This window comes from Lipophrys pholis, assembly GCF_963383615.2.
Source record: "Lipophrys pholis genome assembly, chromosome: 12".
Taxonomy (NCBI): domain Eukaryota; kingdom Metazoa; phylum Chordata; class Actinopteri; order Blenniiformes; family Blenniidae; genus Lipophrys; species Lipophrys pholis.
Window position 1 is genome coordinate 947,501 of NC_137641.1, and position 18,111 is coordinate 965,611.

The window sequence follows — 18,111 nt, forward strand, 5'->3', positions numbered from 1 at the left end:
GTCTGACTCAATGATGAATGTTGCTTGAAATCGCCGGAACAAAGAAAAATGACATTATTCTCTCGTCAAAAAATTCATGTTTTCTGTGTTGTTCTGCAGGTTCTTGTTGTGCTCCTGTTCTGCAGGTTCTTGCCGTGCTCCTGTTCTGCAGGTTCTTGTTGTGCTCCTGTTCTGCAGGTTCTTGTCGTGCTCCTGTTCTGCAGGTTCTTGTTGTGCTCCTGTTCTGCAGGTTCTTGCCGTGCTCCTGTTCTGCAGGTTCTTGTCGTGCTCCTGTTCTGCAGGTTCTTGTTGTGCTCCTGTTCTGCAGGTTCTTGTCGTGCTCCTGTTCTGCAGGTTCTTGTTGTGCTCCTGTTCTGCAGGTTCTTGTCGTGCTCCTGTTCTGCAGGTTTAGTCGATCAGAGTCACGGTTTAGCCAGTCTCCACTGGTTCAGGGGGTTCTGAGACATCGTGGTTTTCCAGGTATTAGAATGAGAGGAGGAGGTAAAGACCTCCTCTTCACCAAAACATATTCAGGTTCTTGTTTTGTCTTCAGTGTTCATGATGGAGATGAATGAATGATTGAATATATAGAAGTACACACACAGACGTATACACGCATATAAACATGTATATTGATCTTTTTGTGTTTTCTCTCCGTTGTCGTGTAACTGGACACAAAACATGTTTTCACTTGAAATCACCTTTTCATGGAAACGACCCAAGTACCCAACCCACCCATCCACCCACCCACCCAAAACCGTCCACCCACCCACCCAACCACCCACCCACCCACCCAACCATCCAAAACCATCCACCCACCCACCCGTTCATCCATGTCCCACAGTGATGACCAGATTAGCTCTTCAGTCGTTAATTTCACATCTTTTAATTAAACTAAATGTTCATGTTTTCATATTTCAGACAGAACTCTGTTTATTTTACATGAAAGTATTTTTAAGAATCAATATCACAATTTAAAGAAATGAGGACACACACACACACACACACACACACACACACACACACACACACACACACACACACACACACACACACACACACACACACACACACACACACACACACACACACACACACACACACACACACGGCTTCATTCTCAAGGTGAAGGAGTGAGGAAACATGTCTCAGGTTCTTTAATAATAGTAGTAGGAGCAGTCGCAGTAGCAGAGTAGCAGTAGTATTGGTAGTAGTAGTAGTAGTTAGTTCCTGTTGTTCTAGTTTGATGAAGATAATAATAATACATTAGTTTTATAAAGCGCTTTTCTTGGCACTCAAAAACACTTGACATTATTCAGTCCCTCCAGAGTGGTAAACTACGTCGGAGCCACAGCTGCCCTGGGGCAGATGGACAGAGGCGAGGCGGCCATCTTGCACCATCGGGCCCCCCGACCACTCAGTCTCACATTGCATTCACACAGGCAGTTCAGGGTTCAGTGTCTTGCCCAAGGGCAGGCAGGCAGGCAGCGATGGGAATTGAACCTGCAACCTCCTGATTGGGAGACCCTACCAACCGAGCCATGCCACCCCAAGATGAGCTGCCAACCAATCAGAACACAGTTCTGTCTCTGAGGTTGGGCTCCTCCTTTCCACTCTCAAGATATGAACGGGTGAACGCTGCAGTGGGAAGATGAATTGGACAGATAGTGACAGCGCTGAACCCCCCCAGTCACCTGAAGCCCCCATCACCTTGAACCCCCCCTCCGATAACTTCAACCCCCCCCAGTCACCAGAAGCCCCCATCACCTTGAACCCCCCCTCCGATAACTTCAACCCCCCCCAGTCACCTGAAGCCCCCATCACCTTGAACCCCCCCTCCGATAACTTCAACCCCCCCCAGTCACCAGAAGCCCCCATCACCTTGAACCCCCCCTCCGATAACTTCAACCCCCCCCAGTCACCTGAAGCCCCCATCACCTTGAACCCCCCTCCGATAACTTCAACCCCCCCCAGTCACCAGAAGCCCCAATCACCTTGAACCCCCCCCTCCGATAACTTCAACCCCCCCCAGTCACCAGAAGCCCCCATCACCTTGAACCCCCCCTCCGATAACTTCAACCCCCCCAGTCACCAGAAGCCCCAATCACCTTGAACCCCCCCCTCCGATAACTTCAACCCCCCCAGTCACCAGAAGCCCCCATCACCTTGAACCCCCCATCCGATAAAGTCAACCCCCCCAGATCACCTGTATCCCCCCCCTCCAATAACTTTAACCCCCCCAGTTCACCTGAAGCCCCCATCACCTGAATCCCCATCACCTGAACCCCCCCCCCGATAACTTTAACCCCCCCAGATCACCTGAACCCCCAGATCGCCTAAACCCCCCAGATAACTCTAACCCCCCCAGATAACCCGAACCCCCAGATCACCTAAACCCCCCAGATAACTTTAACCCCCCCCACCAGATAACGTGAACCCCCAGATCGCCTAAACCCCCGTCACGTGAACCCCCCCATCACCTGAACCTCCTGATCACCTGAACCCCCCCGTCACAGAAACACTGCGACTCTTCATCCCACCTGAACAAAGCCTGTGAAACACTCCCACATTCATCCTGTTTCAGTGTAAAGAAGGGTGGAGCAGCAGTTTTCAGGTGGAGCTGCAGTGTTACGGGTGGAGCTGCAGTCTTCAGGGTGGAGCACCAGTCTTACAGGTGGAGCAGCAGTCTTTCGGGTGAAGCTGCAGTGCTACGGGTGGCGCTGCAGTGTTAAGGGTGTAGCTGCAGTGTTCAGGGTGGAGCACCAGTCTTATGGGTGGAGCAGCAGTCTCACGGGTGGAGGTTAAAAGTGGAGGTGTCCAGACACGATATCCCGGTACAGAGCCTCTGTCAGGAGGGTGAAGTTCTTCTGAGAAGTGTCCAGGAAGAAGAGCCGGTCGGAGACGAGCTGCAGGTTGAAGCCCTCCTCCACCAGCTTCACCTTCTGCTGCTTGAACGTCTCTGTCACCTCCAGGGAGCTCTGCAAGCACAGGCACCTTCTGAAGTACCAGGCCCCTCTGAGGAACTGGGCCCCTCCTGAGGAACCAGGAACTTCCTGATAACCAGGCACCTCCTGAGGAACCGGGCCTCTCTGAGGAACCGGGCCCCCCTGAGGAACCGGGCCCCTCCTGAGGAACCAGGCTCCTCCTGAGGAACCAGGCCCCTCTGAGGAACCGGGCCCCTCTGAGGAACCAGGCCCCCCTAAGGAACCGGGCCCCTCTGAGGAACTGGGCCCCTCCTGAGGAACCAGGGCCTGCAGGACACACCCGAATCCTGAGGAACCAGGCAGGATCCTGAGGAACCAGGACCAGGTACAAGACTCACCCGAATCCTGAGGAACCAAGGCCAGGTACAGAACTCACCTGGATTCTGAGGAACCAGGGCCAGGCGTAGGCAGGAAGGTGTTCAACCAGGTGACGGTAGAGCTCCTCACCGTCTAGTGTGTTGTTCTGCTTCAAAACGATGGCGGCCATTCCAGCCCGACCCTCACAGCCTGGAACATCAGGTACAGCTCTGTTAATACCGACTGAGAGGCTCCGCCCCCCCTATAGGGAGACTGTAGAGCTGCTATAGTGAGACTGTAGAGCTGCTATAGTGAGACTATAGAGCTTCTATAGGGAGACTATAGAGCTCTATAGGGAGACTGTAGAGCTGCTATAGTGAGACTATAGAGCTTCTATCGGGAGACTATAGAGCTCTATAGGGAGACTATAGAGCTTCTATAGGGAGACTGTAGAGCTTCTATAGGGAGATTAGAGCTTCTTTAGGGAGACTATAGAGCTCTATAGGGAGACTGTAGAGCTCTATAGGGAGACTATAGAGCTTCTATAGGGAGACTGTAGAGCTGCTATAGTGAGACTATAGAGTTTCTATAGGGAGACTATAGAGCTCTATAGGGAGACTGTAGAGCTGCTATAGTGAGACTATAGAGCTTCTAGAGGGAGACTGTAGAGCTGCTATAGTGAGACTATAGAGCTTCTATAGGGAGACTATAGAGCTCTATAGTGAGACTATAGAGCTTCTAGAGGGAGACTGTAGAGCTTCTATAGGGAGATGAGCTAAGGAGGGGCAGCAGGTCGAGCTGATGGAGAATCAAAGCTACAGGTGAAGCAGGAAGCCAAGTCCCAGGTCCTGACCAGATCACCACGGTCTGGAGCCTGGACCAGCAGAGACCACCTTCTGGAGCTGAAGCAGACTAAGTACTAAGCTGATATGAACTGGACCTGAGAGAATCCAGCTTCCCTCCTCACTGCTGAATCATCTCTCCTTCTCTCAGGGTCAGCAGGGAAACCGTCCAATCAGAGACCTGGACAGGGTTCCTGTTACTGCAGGTTTACTGCCTGTGACTGCAGCCTACAGCTACACAGAAGAAACCATCTTCTCTGGTATCTCATCACATTCCTGTCTGAAGTGTTTGGTCTTGTTTACAGTCAGGGGACGTCCAACATGGCCGCCCAGTCGTACCACTAGACCTCTGACCTCACGGGAACAACCTCAATACTGGTGATGGTGACCCGGAACTGTAACAGACCCGGAACTGTAACAGACCTGGGACTAAGACTCCGTAGACGTTGGCTTCTTGGATGAAGGGGAGGAGCCCGAGGACCTCCGAGACCTCAGTGGTGGAGACGTTCTCTCCTCTCCACCTGGACACACAACACTTCCTGTTGACCTTCAACCCCGAAAACAAGAAGAAACGGAGTCACACTGTCTGTCTGTCTGTGTGTGTGTGTGTGTGTGTGTGTGTGTGTGTGTGTGTGTGTGTGTGTGTGTGTGTGTGTGTGTGTGTGTGTGTCCAGACCTGAAGGTGTCCCCCAGGCGGTCTCTGAAGTACAGGAAGTCCCGGCGGTCCCTCAGCAGAAGGTCTCCGGTGTTGAAGTAAATGTCTCCAGCCTGAAAAACGTCGCGCAGCAACTTCCTGTCCGACTGCTGCTGGTTTCCTGCGTAACCCAGGAACTGCTGGGTCCCAGAGAGGGGGGCCACCAGGAGCCCGTCCTGCCCTGCACAGGGGGGTTAGTGTGTGTGTGTGTGTGTGTGTGTGTGTGTGTGTGTGTGTGTGTGTGTGTGTGTGTGTGTGTGTGTGTGTGTGTGTGTTTATTCCACCTGCTTCTGCCTTCACACATCGTCCTGACGGAGAACGAACGACCTCCAGAGTCTTAGGATCCAACTGCAGCAACTCAAACGCCATCAAACGCTGAACACACACAGGAAGCAGTGAGCACAACACACTGATACACACGTTATTACAGTTCCATGTTATTAGTCACATGTTATTACAGTTCCATGTTATTAGTCACACGTTATTACAGTTCCATGTTATTAGTCACACGTTATTACAGTTCCATGTTATTAGTCACACGTTATTACAGTTCCATGTTATTAGTCACATGTTATTACAGTTCCATGTTATTAGTCACACGTTATTACAGTTCCATGTTATTAGTCACATGTTATTACAGTTCCATGTTATTAGTCACACGTTATTACAGTTCCATGTTATTAGTCACATGTTATTACAGTTCCATGTTATTAGTCACATGTTATTACAGTTCCATGTTATTACTCACATGTTATAATAATAATAATAATGCATTGGTTTTTTATAGCACTTTTCTTGGCACTCAAAGACACTTTACATTGGATTATTCAGTCACTCCATACTTGATGGTGGTAAACTACGTCGGTAGCCACAGCTGCCCTGGGGCAGATTGACTGAAGCAAGGCGGCCATTTTGTGCCATCGGCCCCTCCGACCACCATCAACCACTCACTCTCACACTGCATTCACACGGGCAGTTCAGGGTTCAGTGTTTTGTCCAAGGACACTTCGGCATGTGGGCAGGCAGAGATGGGAATCGAACCTGCAACCTTCCGATTGGGCGACAACAACTTTACCAACCGAGCCTTGCCTCCCCTATTATTATATTATTACAGTCACACGTTATTAGTCACATTATTACAGTCCAATGTTTTTTGTTTATTGGAGGTTTTACAGAAATTGTACAAAATGTACATTTTAATCCGATTGTCAAAAACAAGGTCGTACTGAGTACCTGTGCAATTCCTTTAAGGAAAAATAAAAACAGAAAACAAAACAGAAAAATAAAAATAAAACAACCCATCAATCAATCATAAACAAATTAAAAACAGTGATACAATTAAATAAGCACCTGTCCTGAATGAAGAAGGAATACATACCAACCCTAATCTCCAGAGACAGATTAAAGACACGACTAATCTGGGACAGAGGGGAAGTTCATTTGTTTAGCAGGTTGAAGCAATGGATGCCACATCTGCTTACAGTTTTCAGAAGAGCCATGGAGTGTCCTCCTTATCTTCTCAAGTTTAAGAAAATATAAAGGTCCCTAAGCCACTGAGTAAAGGACGGGGATCGGGAGGACGTCCACTTCAGCAAAACCCCCGTCCTGCCAGAAGGGTCATAAAAGAGTCTGCTGGTGGAGAGGAGAGGACGGATCTATTTTGGATAAGCTAGATTTTGTGTAATGAACACGATGGAGAACCTTACACTGTATAAGACAATGTCTCGCACAAATAGAAGATGTGTGAACCCGTTTAAGAATCCGGGACTAGAGCTCATCAGATAGAGTTTCTCCCAAAGCGCTTTAATTGAATTCAGAGAGTCTGAACGTATAGCCGATATCTGATTGTAAATAAAAGAAATAGATCCTTTCAAACTTGTAGAGGATAAAAACAAAGTGTCCAAAACAGATTCCTCAGGTAAATTAGGAAAAGTAGGAAGGTGGCTATGAACAAAACTGCCAACTTGTAAGTATCTGAAAAAATGTTGCTTTGGAAGAGAGTACTTCAAACAGTTGTTGGAAAGAGGCGAACACGTTCACCTTTACACTGTTAATGCACGGTGGAGGAGGACCACCAAGCATCATTCAAGTAGAGACCAAGATCCTCACTAACCCTCAGAAAAAGAGGAGAAGAATTCCTCTTGAACAGGTTTTCCATTTTCTGTGAAATGTGGATTCCAAGGTGTGAGAAGCTGTCGTGTGCATATTTAAAAGGAAAACCACGCAGGGAAGGAGTATTAGTAGATATATTAAGAGGAAAGAGCTCTTTTGCTCAGATTAAGCTTGAAGCCTGAAAGTCGTCCAAAGTCTCAAAGTGGATGTAGAGCAGCCGGGATTGATTTGGTGATATCTGAGATATATAGTAGTAAATCATCAGCGTATAAAAATACTTTTGCTTCTATACCGTGTCTATACATGCCAGTAATATTCGAATTCGATTGCCAGTGCAAATAGAAGAGGGCTTAGTGGGCACGTTGCCTAGTTGAGTGATAAAGACAGAAGTAATCAGAGTGACTGGTATTTGTCTGAACTGAAGCTCGTGGATTTGAATAAAGAAGTTTGATCCAAGATAAAAACGAATCCCCCAGACCAAATGTTTTGACCGTGTAGAGCAGGCAGGGCCACTCCACACGCTCAAACGCCTTTTCGGCATCTAAGGACATTAATGCTTCCTGTGACGCATTCTAAATGATACTGAACAGTCGAGGCAAATTAGAGAAAGAAGGTCTATTTTGAATAAAGCCAGTTTGGTCTGGGTTCATGATATTTGGTAGATTAGGCTCGAGGCACAAAGCCAAAGTGTTAGACCGCAAATTAAAATCCACATTGAAAAGACTTCCAGGGCGGTAGGAAGATCAGCCGAGGGGGTCGTTTCCTTCCTTAAGAAGAAGAAGAATTTCTGTGTGTAAATAAGGGCTAATGCAATATGAAGGCCCTGAATTGCCCCAGTGACAATAAAATACCTACATTAACGTCAGAAATAACCTGGCCTTCGCCAAATGGACAGATTTGTGTAAAGTCCAAATGTCCCACCTGGACACGAGTGGAGCTCCTTTGTAACTTTGGAGAAAGCAGCAAGTTTTTTGTGAATTATAAACACTTCATTCCACTTCAAAGTGGTAAAACCTGCTGGACAAAAGTACTCTGAACATAGTACTCTCAAAAACATATTCATAATACGATCTTTGTTCTCCCTGGCCTTCTCCCAAAAAGCTTCCGTCCACACCTCACTATGAACACAGCTTTTCTTTTTCTTTCTTTTTTTCAGATCGGCGGGGTGATCGGCTGGATGCACCGATCCCCGATCACTAACAAATCACTAATATCGGCCCCGATCCGATATCTACCGATCGGATCGGGACATCCCTCGTTATTACAGTCACATGTTAGGAGACAAATGTTATTACAGTCATATGTTATTAGTCATATGTTATTAGTCATATGTTATTACAATCATATGTTATTAGTCATATGTTATTACAGTCATGTTATTAGTCATATGTTATTACAATCATATGTTATTAGTCATATGTTATTATAATCATATGTTATTAGTCATATGTTATTACAATCATATGTTATTAGTCATATGTTATTACAATCATATGTTATTAGTCATATGTTATTGCAGTCATATGTTATTACAATCATATGTTATTAGTCATATGTTATTACAGTCATATGTTATTACAGTCATATGTTATTGCAGTCATATGTTATTACAGTCATATGTTATTAGTCATGTGTTATTGCAGTCATATGTTATTACAGTCATATGTTATTGCAGTCATATGTTATTAGTCATATGTTATTACAGTCACATGATATTACAGTCATATGTTATTGCAATCATATGTTATTGCAGTCATATGTTATTACATAAAACAACCGTGAGATTAAAGGATTCACCAGCTGACTGACCCTGTTGAAGAACCCGGCGCGGCCGATCGGTCCAATCTCGTCAGTGTAGTTGAGGAAACCGACGCCGACCTCCGTCAGGCCGTAACCTTCTCGGACTCTGATGGAATCAAAACGTGAGACGAACTTCTTCCAGACGTCTGATCGGAGGCCACTGCCTACTGCGAGCCGCACACGGTGACACTTCTCCTCAGGAACCTGCAGGAGGGGTGAAAAGTACTTCCTTTACCTGTACACACCTAGTTCACCTGCACATTCTGTATACACCTATAAACACACCTGTACACATCCGTACACACCTGTATACACCTATACACATTTATACACACCTATAACACCTGTACACACCTATAGCACCTGTACACAACCATAACAATTGTACACTCCTATACACACCTGCACACCGCTATAACACCTCTGTAGCTCCAGTAATGAATGACGGTCAGTCAAGTCATAATTACGGCCATTTTGAAATCAATAACGTTAACGATATCTAATAATGTCATAAAGAAGCAAAACCTTTTCTTCAAGCAGCATTAACTGTGAGTCGATGTGGGAAGTTACTTCAGAAGCAAATGGAACAAAGCTTGAACGTCCACGAGACGCCAAGACGTTGACGTTTCATTTCATTCTGGAAGATTCTTCTGAACGTGACTCCGTCATGTAAGAAATGTTGGAACGGCTCAAATATCCCTGCACGTGATTGGCTGTTTATCAAGCCGTGGTCCCACCGCTGTCTGTGCCATGATGGAACGGGGCGAGGCGGGTTTCCGTGCGTCTCCATGGACAAAGGTTGTGGATGGTACAAAAACAACCATCACCATTGTTAGTAACCCCTCCGTTGAGGTAGCTAGCACGACGGTACGATTGCATAAGACGGAGCTACAACGCAGTCGTCTGCTGATTGGTCAGTGACCATCGTCACCCTGGACAAGCGGCAATATTTTAATATTTCCTCGCAGTATAAACCCTCCATCGTTGTTCATATACGCCGCTTTGTGCACACTGGTTGTTTAGTTACCTGGTTTAATGAAACGTGACGCTACACTGCCCCCTGGTGTTTAGACGAGGTGCAGACGCTCCTCTCAGTAACAGATGGAGGAGCTTCAGCCGGAGCTGGACGCTGCTGTTCAAAATGAGAACATTTTCACTGTGTCACAGAGAACGGAGGCTCACGGCTGCAGCTCCACCTGCTGAGCAGCAGCTCCGCCTGCTGAGCAGCAGCTCCGCCTGCTGAGCAGCAGCTCCGCCTGCTGAGCAGCAGCTCCGCCTGCTGAGCAGCAGCTCCGCCTCCTGAGCAGCAGCTCCGCCTGCTGAGCAGCAGCTCCGCCTCCTGAGCAGCAGCTCCGCCTCCTGAGCAGCGCAGTTTTTGCGTTGGTCCCATGACTACTATCCCATTATGTACATGCATCGTTCACGACTCTGCCTACATTTGAACGTTCTCTCTGAGGTGGAGCGGCGACATGGGGGTCAAACTCTGGTCCTGGGGGCTGCAGCCCTTTAAAGCCTGATTCTCATGATGCTTCCATCACTGAGTTCAAAAGAATTCCTGATAACTCACTGCAATCAGCCGTGTAGAAGCAGGGAGACATGGAAACATGCAGGATGGCGGCCCTCCAGGACCAGAGACATGTAGGCTACAGAGTCTTTGCCTTACTATACCGTACCAAACCTGTACTGGTGTGATCAGGTATCGACGAGTCCCCCTGAACAGAAAGAGCATTTACATTGTATTGCTTTTGTCTTTTCCAGACGGCTTGACTCATCGAGTAAATGGAAAGACAAAAAGCAAATGGAAAAGACAAAGACAAAAACAGGACAAGCGTTGACCAAATGGAATAAGCAAAGACAAGATAGAAAAAAAATTTGACTACCTTTGTATATTTTTTGTATTATTGATTCTCTTTATATTTCCACATTTACTGTGATTCCATACTGCTGTGGGCATTTGGTGCTGTTGTGGGTGTAAAGTGTTGTTTCCCATACGATCGTGGCGCCGCCACCATTAAATCAGGTCGGCTTTTGGTTCGACTGACGCAACATCCCTCCGTTCCTTCATCTCCACATAGCCTCTTTCTCCGTTATTCACACAGACAGACGAACACACATGCATGACAGTAGTGCGCGACACTCGCACGGTCCGAACCCCCCGTCGGACGCTACGATCTCCCCCACCCCCACCCCCACCCCCTACCCCGTCTCTGTGGGAAACACTAGAAGATGATGTGATGGCGATGCTGCACAGTGGTTGTTGATCAGCTGTCATGTTGGTATTGATGAAGTACTGATGTGTAATAGAGGCCTTACATTGGATTGGGATTGTCTTTTTACTGGAGGACATAATGTTGCATTGGCTGGATCGGCATAGGCAACAATACTTTTTTTGGTGGGGGTGGTGGTGGTGGTGGGGGTGGTGGTGGTTGTGGTGGGGGTGGGGGTGGTGGAGGTGGGGGTGGGGGTGGGGATTGTTCGTTACTGCTGGCCCTGACTGAAACACCACTGCACACTACTGGTTGTTACAGACTTTGCAGGTTATAACACGCACACACACACACACACACACACACACACACACACACACACACACACACACACACACACACACACACACACACACACACACACACACACACACACACACACACACACACACACACACACACACACACACACACACACACACACACACACACACACACGGTTGGTTGTTCTCACCGGTGGCTGGTTCAGCAGGTACCTGCAGAGTTCTCCAACGTACTGCACCACCGTCACCTTGTGCTTCACACAGTCCGGCCAGAAGTGATGGGCAGAGAACTTCTTCTTCAACACACACGTCGCTCCTGCCACACACACACACACACACACACACACACACACACACACACACACACACACACACACACACACACACACACACACACACACACACACACACACACACACACACACACACACACACACACACACACACACACACACACACACACAGTTGCACGGTTGCCCTCACCCAAGTGTGCGTGTGTGTATGTGTGGGGCCCTCACCCAGGTGCAGACACCCCCCGACCCCCAGGAGGGAGGCAGACATGTGGTAGAGCGGCAGAGTGATGTAGACCACGTCGTCACACGAGGCGCCACACATCTGGAGGAACGCCATACTGCCGATCGCTTTCAGGTGACCCACACGGGCCGCCTTGGACACACCTGACACACACACACACACACACACACACACACACACACACACACACACACACACACACACACACACACACACACACACACACACACACACACACACACACACACACACACACACACACACACACAGGCTGTACATCCAAGATCAGCTGCTGTCTGCATGAAGCAGGACTGAAACAGGTGTGTGTGTGTGTGTGTGTGTGTGTGTGTGTGTGTGTGTGTGTGTGTGTGTGTGTGTGGTACCTGTGGTTCCTGAAGTGAAGACGTACAGGAAGTTGGAGGTGAGCTCCACAGTGGGCGTGTCGGTCAGTCGTTCTCCGGACGCCGTCTCCACTTTGTCCAGTAGCGTGTGGAAGTCGTGGCATGGTGCCGTGTGACCTACGACCCACACACACACTTCCTGCTGCAGCAGCTCACGACGGACTGCCAACGCCACAGGAAGCAGGTCTGCGGGAGACAGGGAGTCATCACACTCAGGGGGCTTTTCCATCAGAAAGAATCACGTTCTGGTTCTGGTCCAGGGCCAGACTGAGCACCAATTCTTCGTCTTTCCACCACCAAAGCCCGGGACTACCAGGGGCTAAACTGAGCTGAGCTGGTCCCACATCCAGTGGCGGCTGGTGATACATTTCTTAGGTGGGGCTCTTCATTATAACCCCCCCCCACGAAACATTTAAACGGCTATTGAACAGAGAGCACTTATTAAGACTCTTTATTTAACATACTTGTAAACAAATAGAAGCAGAAGCTGTTTTGGGGCTGGTTTACTTGAAATGACAGTTAGTCTGAGTTTAGGGAAAACTAAAGGTATATCTGGTATTTTTTCAAACAACTCATCAATTCATCTCTCTTGAAAAAAACCTAAAAAAAAAGAAAAACTATATTGGAGGAAATTGAACCTGACCTGCAACTTTTCAGCCAAATTTCTTCTTTCAAACTGATAAATTAGAAGAGTTGATCATCAGAGACTCACCGCTTCTTGTCTTCACCTCAACATCTCATAGAAACACGCGAAACCAAACCAGAACGGACTTTAAGCCAATCACAGAGCAGCTCTGGCCGGGGGCCATTTAGAAAGCGCCCAACGTCTCAGACATGAAACGAGCTGATTGGTTTAATTTTCTGTCGGTAGCTCTGGTGTTAATCAGTAACTGGTGAGATTACTACTAAGCCCCGCCTCCACAGGGCGGCTTTGCTCATCGCCCCAGGCTGCTCACACAGGTGTGTCCAAGGTGACCCACACGGGCCGCCTTGGACACACCTGACACACACACACACACACACACACACACACACACACACACACACACACACACACACACACACACACACACACACACACACACTATTAGACAGAGAAATAAAGAAATCCTCTCTTTTATTGAAGATTATCTGTAGAAAATTAAGCGAATCCAGTTCAGGGCTCATTGTTAGTTTGTTGGCATAAACAAATTTTGATTGTACTACACTTTATTCATATATTTTACAAATTTTTAAAAAACAACATTCCACTTGTTTCCACCAGGGTGGGGCGGCGCCCCCGTGCCCTCTATTGACCAGCCGCCACTGCCCACATGGTTGCTGGGCCAGAGCGGGATCCGACACGTCATCAGCTGGGGGCGGAGCTATCACTGGAGTTATCTCTAACTATGAGATGGAAGAAACACTGAACTGGCTTTCTGAAATCTACAGTGGTTATGGTATAGTAATAACGCATGGGAACGATATAATAAGTTGTTCCTTCAAGTTAATAATACGAGGGAACGAGATCATTTCATCTGCAATGGTGAGCCGTAGTTCTGGAGGTGCAGAGCTCCTGCTCCGTCCTGTCAGCTGGTCGGATATGGAATTATTATTATTCTCTATGGTCACTCCGGGGCTCCGGACCAGGGGCGTTTCTAGACCCCCTGGGGGCCCTAGGCAAGAAGGACTATGGGGCCTTCTGGCTCCAGAATGATGATGAATTAAGTCCAAGACCACAGATCAGTAAAGAAATACTTTAATAATTAACATATGAAATAATTAATATTGACCCCGGCTAGTTCAGTAGGTAGAGCATGAGACTCTCAGTCTCAAGGTAGAGGGTTCATGTCCCTCAGCCAGCTCAGTAGGTAGAGCATGAGACTCTCAGTCTCAAGGTAGAGGGTTCATGTCCCCCGGCCAGCTCAGTAGGTAGAGCATGAGACTCTCAGTCTCAAGGTAGAGGGTTCATGTCCCACGCCGGGCGCCACCTTCCTGTGGGCTCTCCACCTTCCTGTGGGCTCTCCACCTTCCTGTGGGCTCTCCACCTTCCTGTGGGCTCTCCACCTTCCTGTGGGCTCTCCACCTGCAGGAAGGTTCTTAATGGGTCAATGTGATCTGGGTGACGGAGCTCAAAATGGATGGATGGATAATTAATGTTACTATCTAAACTGAATGCAAACTTTACACACAATATATAAATGCCAGAAAAATGCAACCAAGCAGAAAAAGTGGAAAGTAAGAAGTGTGACACCCTTGGTCTTACATCTAGAGTCCACTTGTACTGCAATGTTTTTTCTTAGAACTGCTGCTTGCAGCCACAATATCTTCCATATCTGAGGACCTCTGAACATCTCTATGGAAATCAGTGCTGGTCCTGTGAGCCTCTCCTGGCTCAGGGTTGACCTCAAACGTTTTGAAGAATTTCAAAAACGGAAAAGCTCCTCTCATCAGAAGCAAGAGAGACCGGAAGAGTCCAGAGGAGACGCCATGCAATGCTTAGATTGCTGTATGGATCCAGAAGGTCCTCACTATCAATGGAGTTTGAAATGTCATTGGTGCAGGTGGAGGCGTGGTCGGGGGACGTGGAGACAGCAGAATTAATCTCTGTGGCAGTAGTGCTTGTCACCGCCAGGTTCCCCCACAGAGTCCAGGAGTCAGAACTTTCCAGAACCATTACTTTGTATTAAACAGACCCACAGCCTCTTCCAGGCTCTCGTGCTGTGTCCCTGTCTCCCTCCTGTCCGTCTGTCCGTCCGAGCGTCTCCTTCTGTTATGGGCAGAGAGGTGAGGCAGCACAGCTGATTGTCTTCATCACCTCACCTCACAATCTCCAACTCTAAATCATCAGCGTCAATGTTATACATTGCTCGCTCCAAAGTTCTTGCAACTTGCACAAAGCTTGCCACTCTGTATCACCTGTTGCATATTTTTCTTTGAGAACAGGAAACTGTAGAGGACATACTCATCTTCCATTTTTGAGAATCATTTTTTCTTTTCATGCCCTGAGGGATTTCTCAGCTTCATTTTTTCGATGTGCTGGACAACAAGGACTCCACTTGGATGCAGGGTGGTAGTGGGGCCCCATTAGGGAGGTTTCCGACGTGCCATTGGAACGTGTCCGGGGGTGTTTTCAAGTTGTGCCGCTGATATCTGCTGTCTGTTGGGGCCCCCTACTAGCACCTAGCCAGTGACTACTGGGAGAGGGGGATTGTCGATGCGCTGTCGTTGCAGCGTCTCAAAGCAGTTACATTATTTTGCCATTGAAATTGAGTAATGTCAGCCGTCCCTCGGCCCCCCCCTTCAGCTCGGGGCCCGAGGCAATTGCCTGTGTTGCCTACCCCGTTGCGGCGCCTCTGCGACGGACAAAAACAAGACGGACATGAAAAAAACAATAGAGATACGAGGCGACTCAAAGTTTTCTGTCTCTTTGGTCTGCATCCGGGGTTCAGGACAGACAAGAATGAGCGGCCCGGACCAAAGTGCTGGTACAGTCCGTCTCCTGGTTCCTGGATCCTGCCGGCGCTACGTTGGTGAAATCAGTGACGTACCACATTTTGGAGTGACGCAATGACGCGGCGAGAGTCGTGTCATTGCGTCACTGGCTCCATGACAATGGAAAAACAACCGGTTCTTTGGCGGTGCTCATTTAAGAACCGGCCCTGAACTAGCACCTGGTTCTTTTCGCTGGAAAAGCCCTAACACACACACACACACACACACACACACACACACACACACACACACACACACACACACTGAGGTGTGTGAGGATCAATTATCCTCAACAGGATCAGTGTTGAGTTCATGAAGCAAAGTCCAGCAGAGGTCAGAGTTCGACTCAGTTTATTCTCATCTCTGGCCACGTCCACAGCCACGCCGTTTCCTGTAAGCATGGTTCTAGTCTGACTGTCCACTACACATGGTTCTAGTCTGACTGTCCACTACACATGGTTCTAGTCTGACTGTCCACTACACATGGTTCTAGTCTGACTGTCCACTACACATGGTTCTAGTCTGACTGTCCACTACACATGGTTCTAGTCTGACTGTCCACTACACATGGTTCTAGTCTGACTGTCCACTACGCAGCGTCTTAGGCCATGACAATGTTTTGTTTTATTATTTTTAAAAGCTTCGAAGTGGAGGAATTAGCTGAGAACTATGAATGTCATCGTCCCGCCTCTCGACCTATGACCCTTGACCGTCTCCGTCATGTCCCCGGTATCTACCGCCCCCCCAGTAGGGTGGACCCCGACCCCGACCCCTCCCGGTACCTACCGGCCCCCAGCAGCAGGGTCCGGGCTCCGCAGGTCTGCAGGCTCCGCAGCAGCGCGGCGGGCTTCAGGCCGGTGTTGAGGAAAGCCGCCGGGCAGCGCAGCTTGCTGAGGCCGAACCAGGCGCACAGGAAGTCGGGTTCGTTGCTCATCAGCAGCGCGGCCACGGCTCCGGGCTGCAGGCCGACCTCCGTCCTCAACACCCGGGCGAAGCGGTTGCTCCTCCGGTCCACGTCCCGGTAGCTCCAGCACTGCTCCCCGAACACCACCAGGGTTCTGTCCGGGATCCGGCTCGCCTGCTGCTCCAGCAGGTCCGGTACCGAGAGGACCCTGCTACGCATGCGGGACCTGACCGTGCGGGAGAAGCTGCGCAGCCGCAAGTAGAAGCTCACGTCCTGCCACAGGTACGGGTACACGTTCCTCTGGTAGAGCAGCAGGGCCAGCAGCAGGGCCAGCAGGCTGCTGAGCAACAGGGAGAGCATGCTGTCCGGGACCACACCTGACCAGGACCCGAACCAGACCAGGAACTAGTTTGTCACCAAACTCCAGGCAGGACGCTGGAACTCCGGAGCTTCCAGCAGCTTGAGACCGGTGTACCTCCCAGCCAATCAGCTGCTGAGCTCCAAAGGTCTCAGCCAATCAGCTGAGGGCAGTTGCAGCGCCGCACACAATGCTGAGGGCTGAAGCTCCAGGAGAGACTCCAGTGACTCCGCGGTGACTCGAGCAACTTAATAGTGACTCCAGTGACTCTGTAGAGACTCTAGCGACTCTATAGTATCTCTGTAGCGACTCTAGCAACTCTGTAGTGACTCTGTAGAGACTCTGTAGAGACTGGAGCAACTCTGTAGTGACTCTGTAGAGACTCTGTACAGACTGACTCTGTACTGTTTCTGTAGAGACTCTGTAGTGACTCTAGAGACTCTGTAGTGACTGTAGAGACTCAATAGAGACTCTTTAGTGACTTTGAAGAGACTCCAGCGACTCTGTAATGACTGTAGTGACTAGAGACTCTGGAGAGACTCTTGTGACTCTGTAGAGACTCTCGAGACTCTGTAGAGATTCTGACTCTGTAGTGACTCTAAAGAGACTCTTTAGTGACTTTGTAGAGACTATCGACTCTGTAGTGACTCTGTAAAGACTAGTGACTCTGTAGTGACTCTGTAGTGACTCTACTGATTCTGTGACAACTCTAGTAACTGTAAACACTCTAGTGGCTCTGTTATGACTGTAGAGACTGACTCTGTATGGTTTCTGTAGTGACTCTAGCAACTCTGTAGAGACTCTGAAGTGACTGTAACAACTCTATAGTGACTCTGTAGAGACTCTAGTGACTCTGTGGTGACTCTGTAGTGACTCTAGAGTCTCTGTAGTGACTCTCGAGACTCAATAGAGACTCTTTAGTGACTTTGTAGAGTCTAGTGACTCTGTAGAGACTCTTTAGTGGCTTTGTAGAGACTCCAGCGACTCTGTCATGACTGTAGTGACTAGAGACTATGGAGAGACTCTTGTGACTCTGTAGAGACTCTAGAGACTCTGTAGAGATTCTGACTCTGTAGTGACTCTGTAGAGACTCTTTAATGACTTTGTAGCGACTCAAGTGACTAAAGACTCTAGTGACTGTAGCGACTCTGTAGTGACTGACTAGGGACTTTAGTGACTCTGTAGAGACTCTTTAGTGACTT

The 18,111-nt window shown here is 48.6% G+C and overlaps 1 protein-coding gene across 3 annotated transcripts; it reads right to left on the minus strand.

The window, feature by feature from the left end:
* Nucleotides 1-2,387: 2,387 nt before the first annotated feature.
* LOC308118157 (long-chain fatty acid transport protein 6) lies at nucleotides 2,388-17,039 on the minus strand. 3 transcript variants are annotated; one of them, XM_080477435.1, is made up of 10 exons: nucleotides 16,434-17,039; nucleotides 12,156-12,359; nucleotides 11,757-11,915; nucleotides 11,430-11,554; nucleotides 8,718-8,912; nucleotides 5,081-5,171; nucleotides 4,779-4,977; nucleotides 4,526-4,623; nucleotides 3,340-3,470; nucleotides 2,388-2,957 (listed from the first exon to the last, which is right to left on the minus strand). In XM_080477435.1, exons 1-10 carry the CDS (start codon nucleotides 16,909-16,911, stop codon nucleotides 2,781-2,783), a joined length of 1,857 nt encoding a protein of 618 aa, XP_080333561.1. In that variant the 5' UTR covers nucleotides 16,912-17,039; the 3' UTR covers nucleotides 2,388-2,780. The 3 variants fall into 3 exon arrangements, with proteins under 3 accessions (XP_080333561.1, XP_080333560.1, XP_080333562.1); XM_080477434.1 differs by having other exon boundaries at nucleotides 2,659-2,957; nucleotides 4,526-4,649; nucleotides 4,779-5,171; nucleotides 16,434-16,974; XM_080477436.1 differs by lacking the exon at nucleotides 2,388-2,957 and having other exon boundaries at nucleotides 4,526-4,649; nucleotides 16,434-16,974.
* Between the last annotated feature and the right edge of the window lie 1,072 nt (nucleotides 17,040-18,111).

Excerpts from the sequence above, each read along its gene's own strand:
- LOC308118157 (XM_080477434.1), bottom strand. The coding sequence starts at position 16,911 with ATGCTCTCCCTGTTGCTCAGCAGCCTGCTGGCCCTGCTGCTGGCCCTG. Across the intron at positions 12,360-16,433 it reads GACCCTGCTGCTGGGGGCCG|ACCTGCTTCCTGTGGCGTTG; the intron begins GTAGGTACCGGG and ends TGTCTCCCGCAG. Across the intron at positions 2,958-3,339 it reads CCTGGTTCCTCAGAATCCAG|AGCTCCCTGGAGGTGACAGA; the intron begins GTGAGTTCTGTA and ends CTGTGCTTGCAG.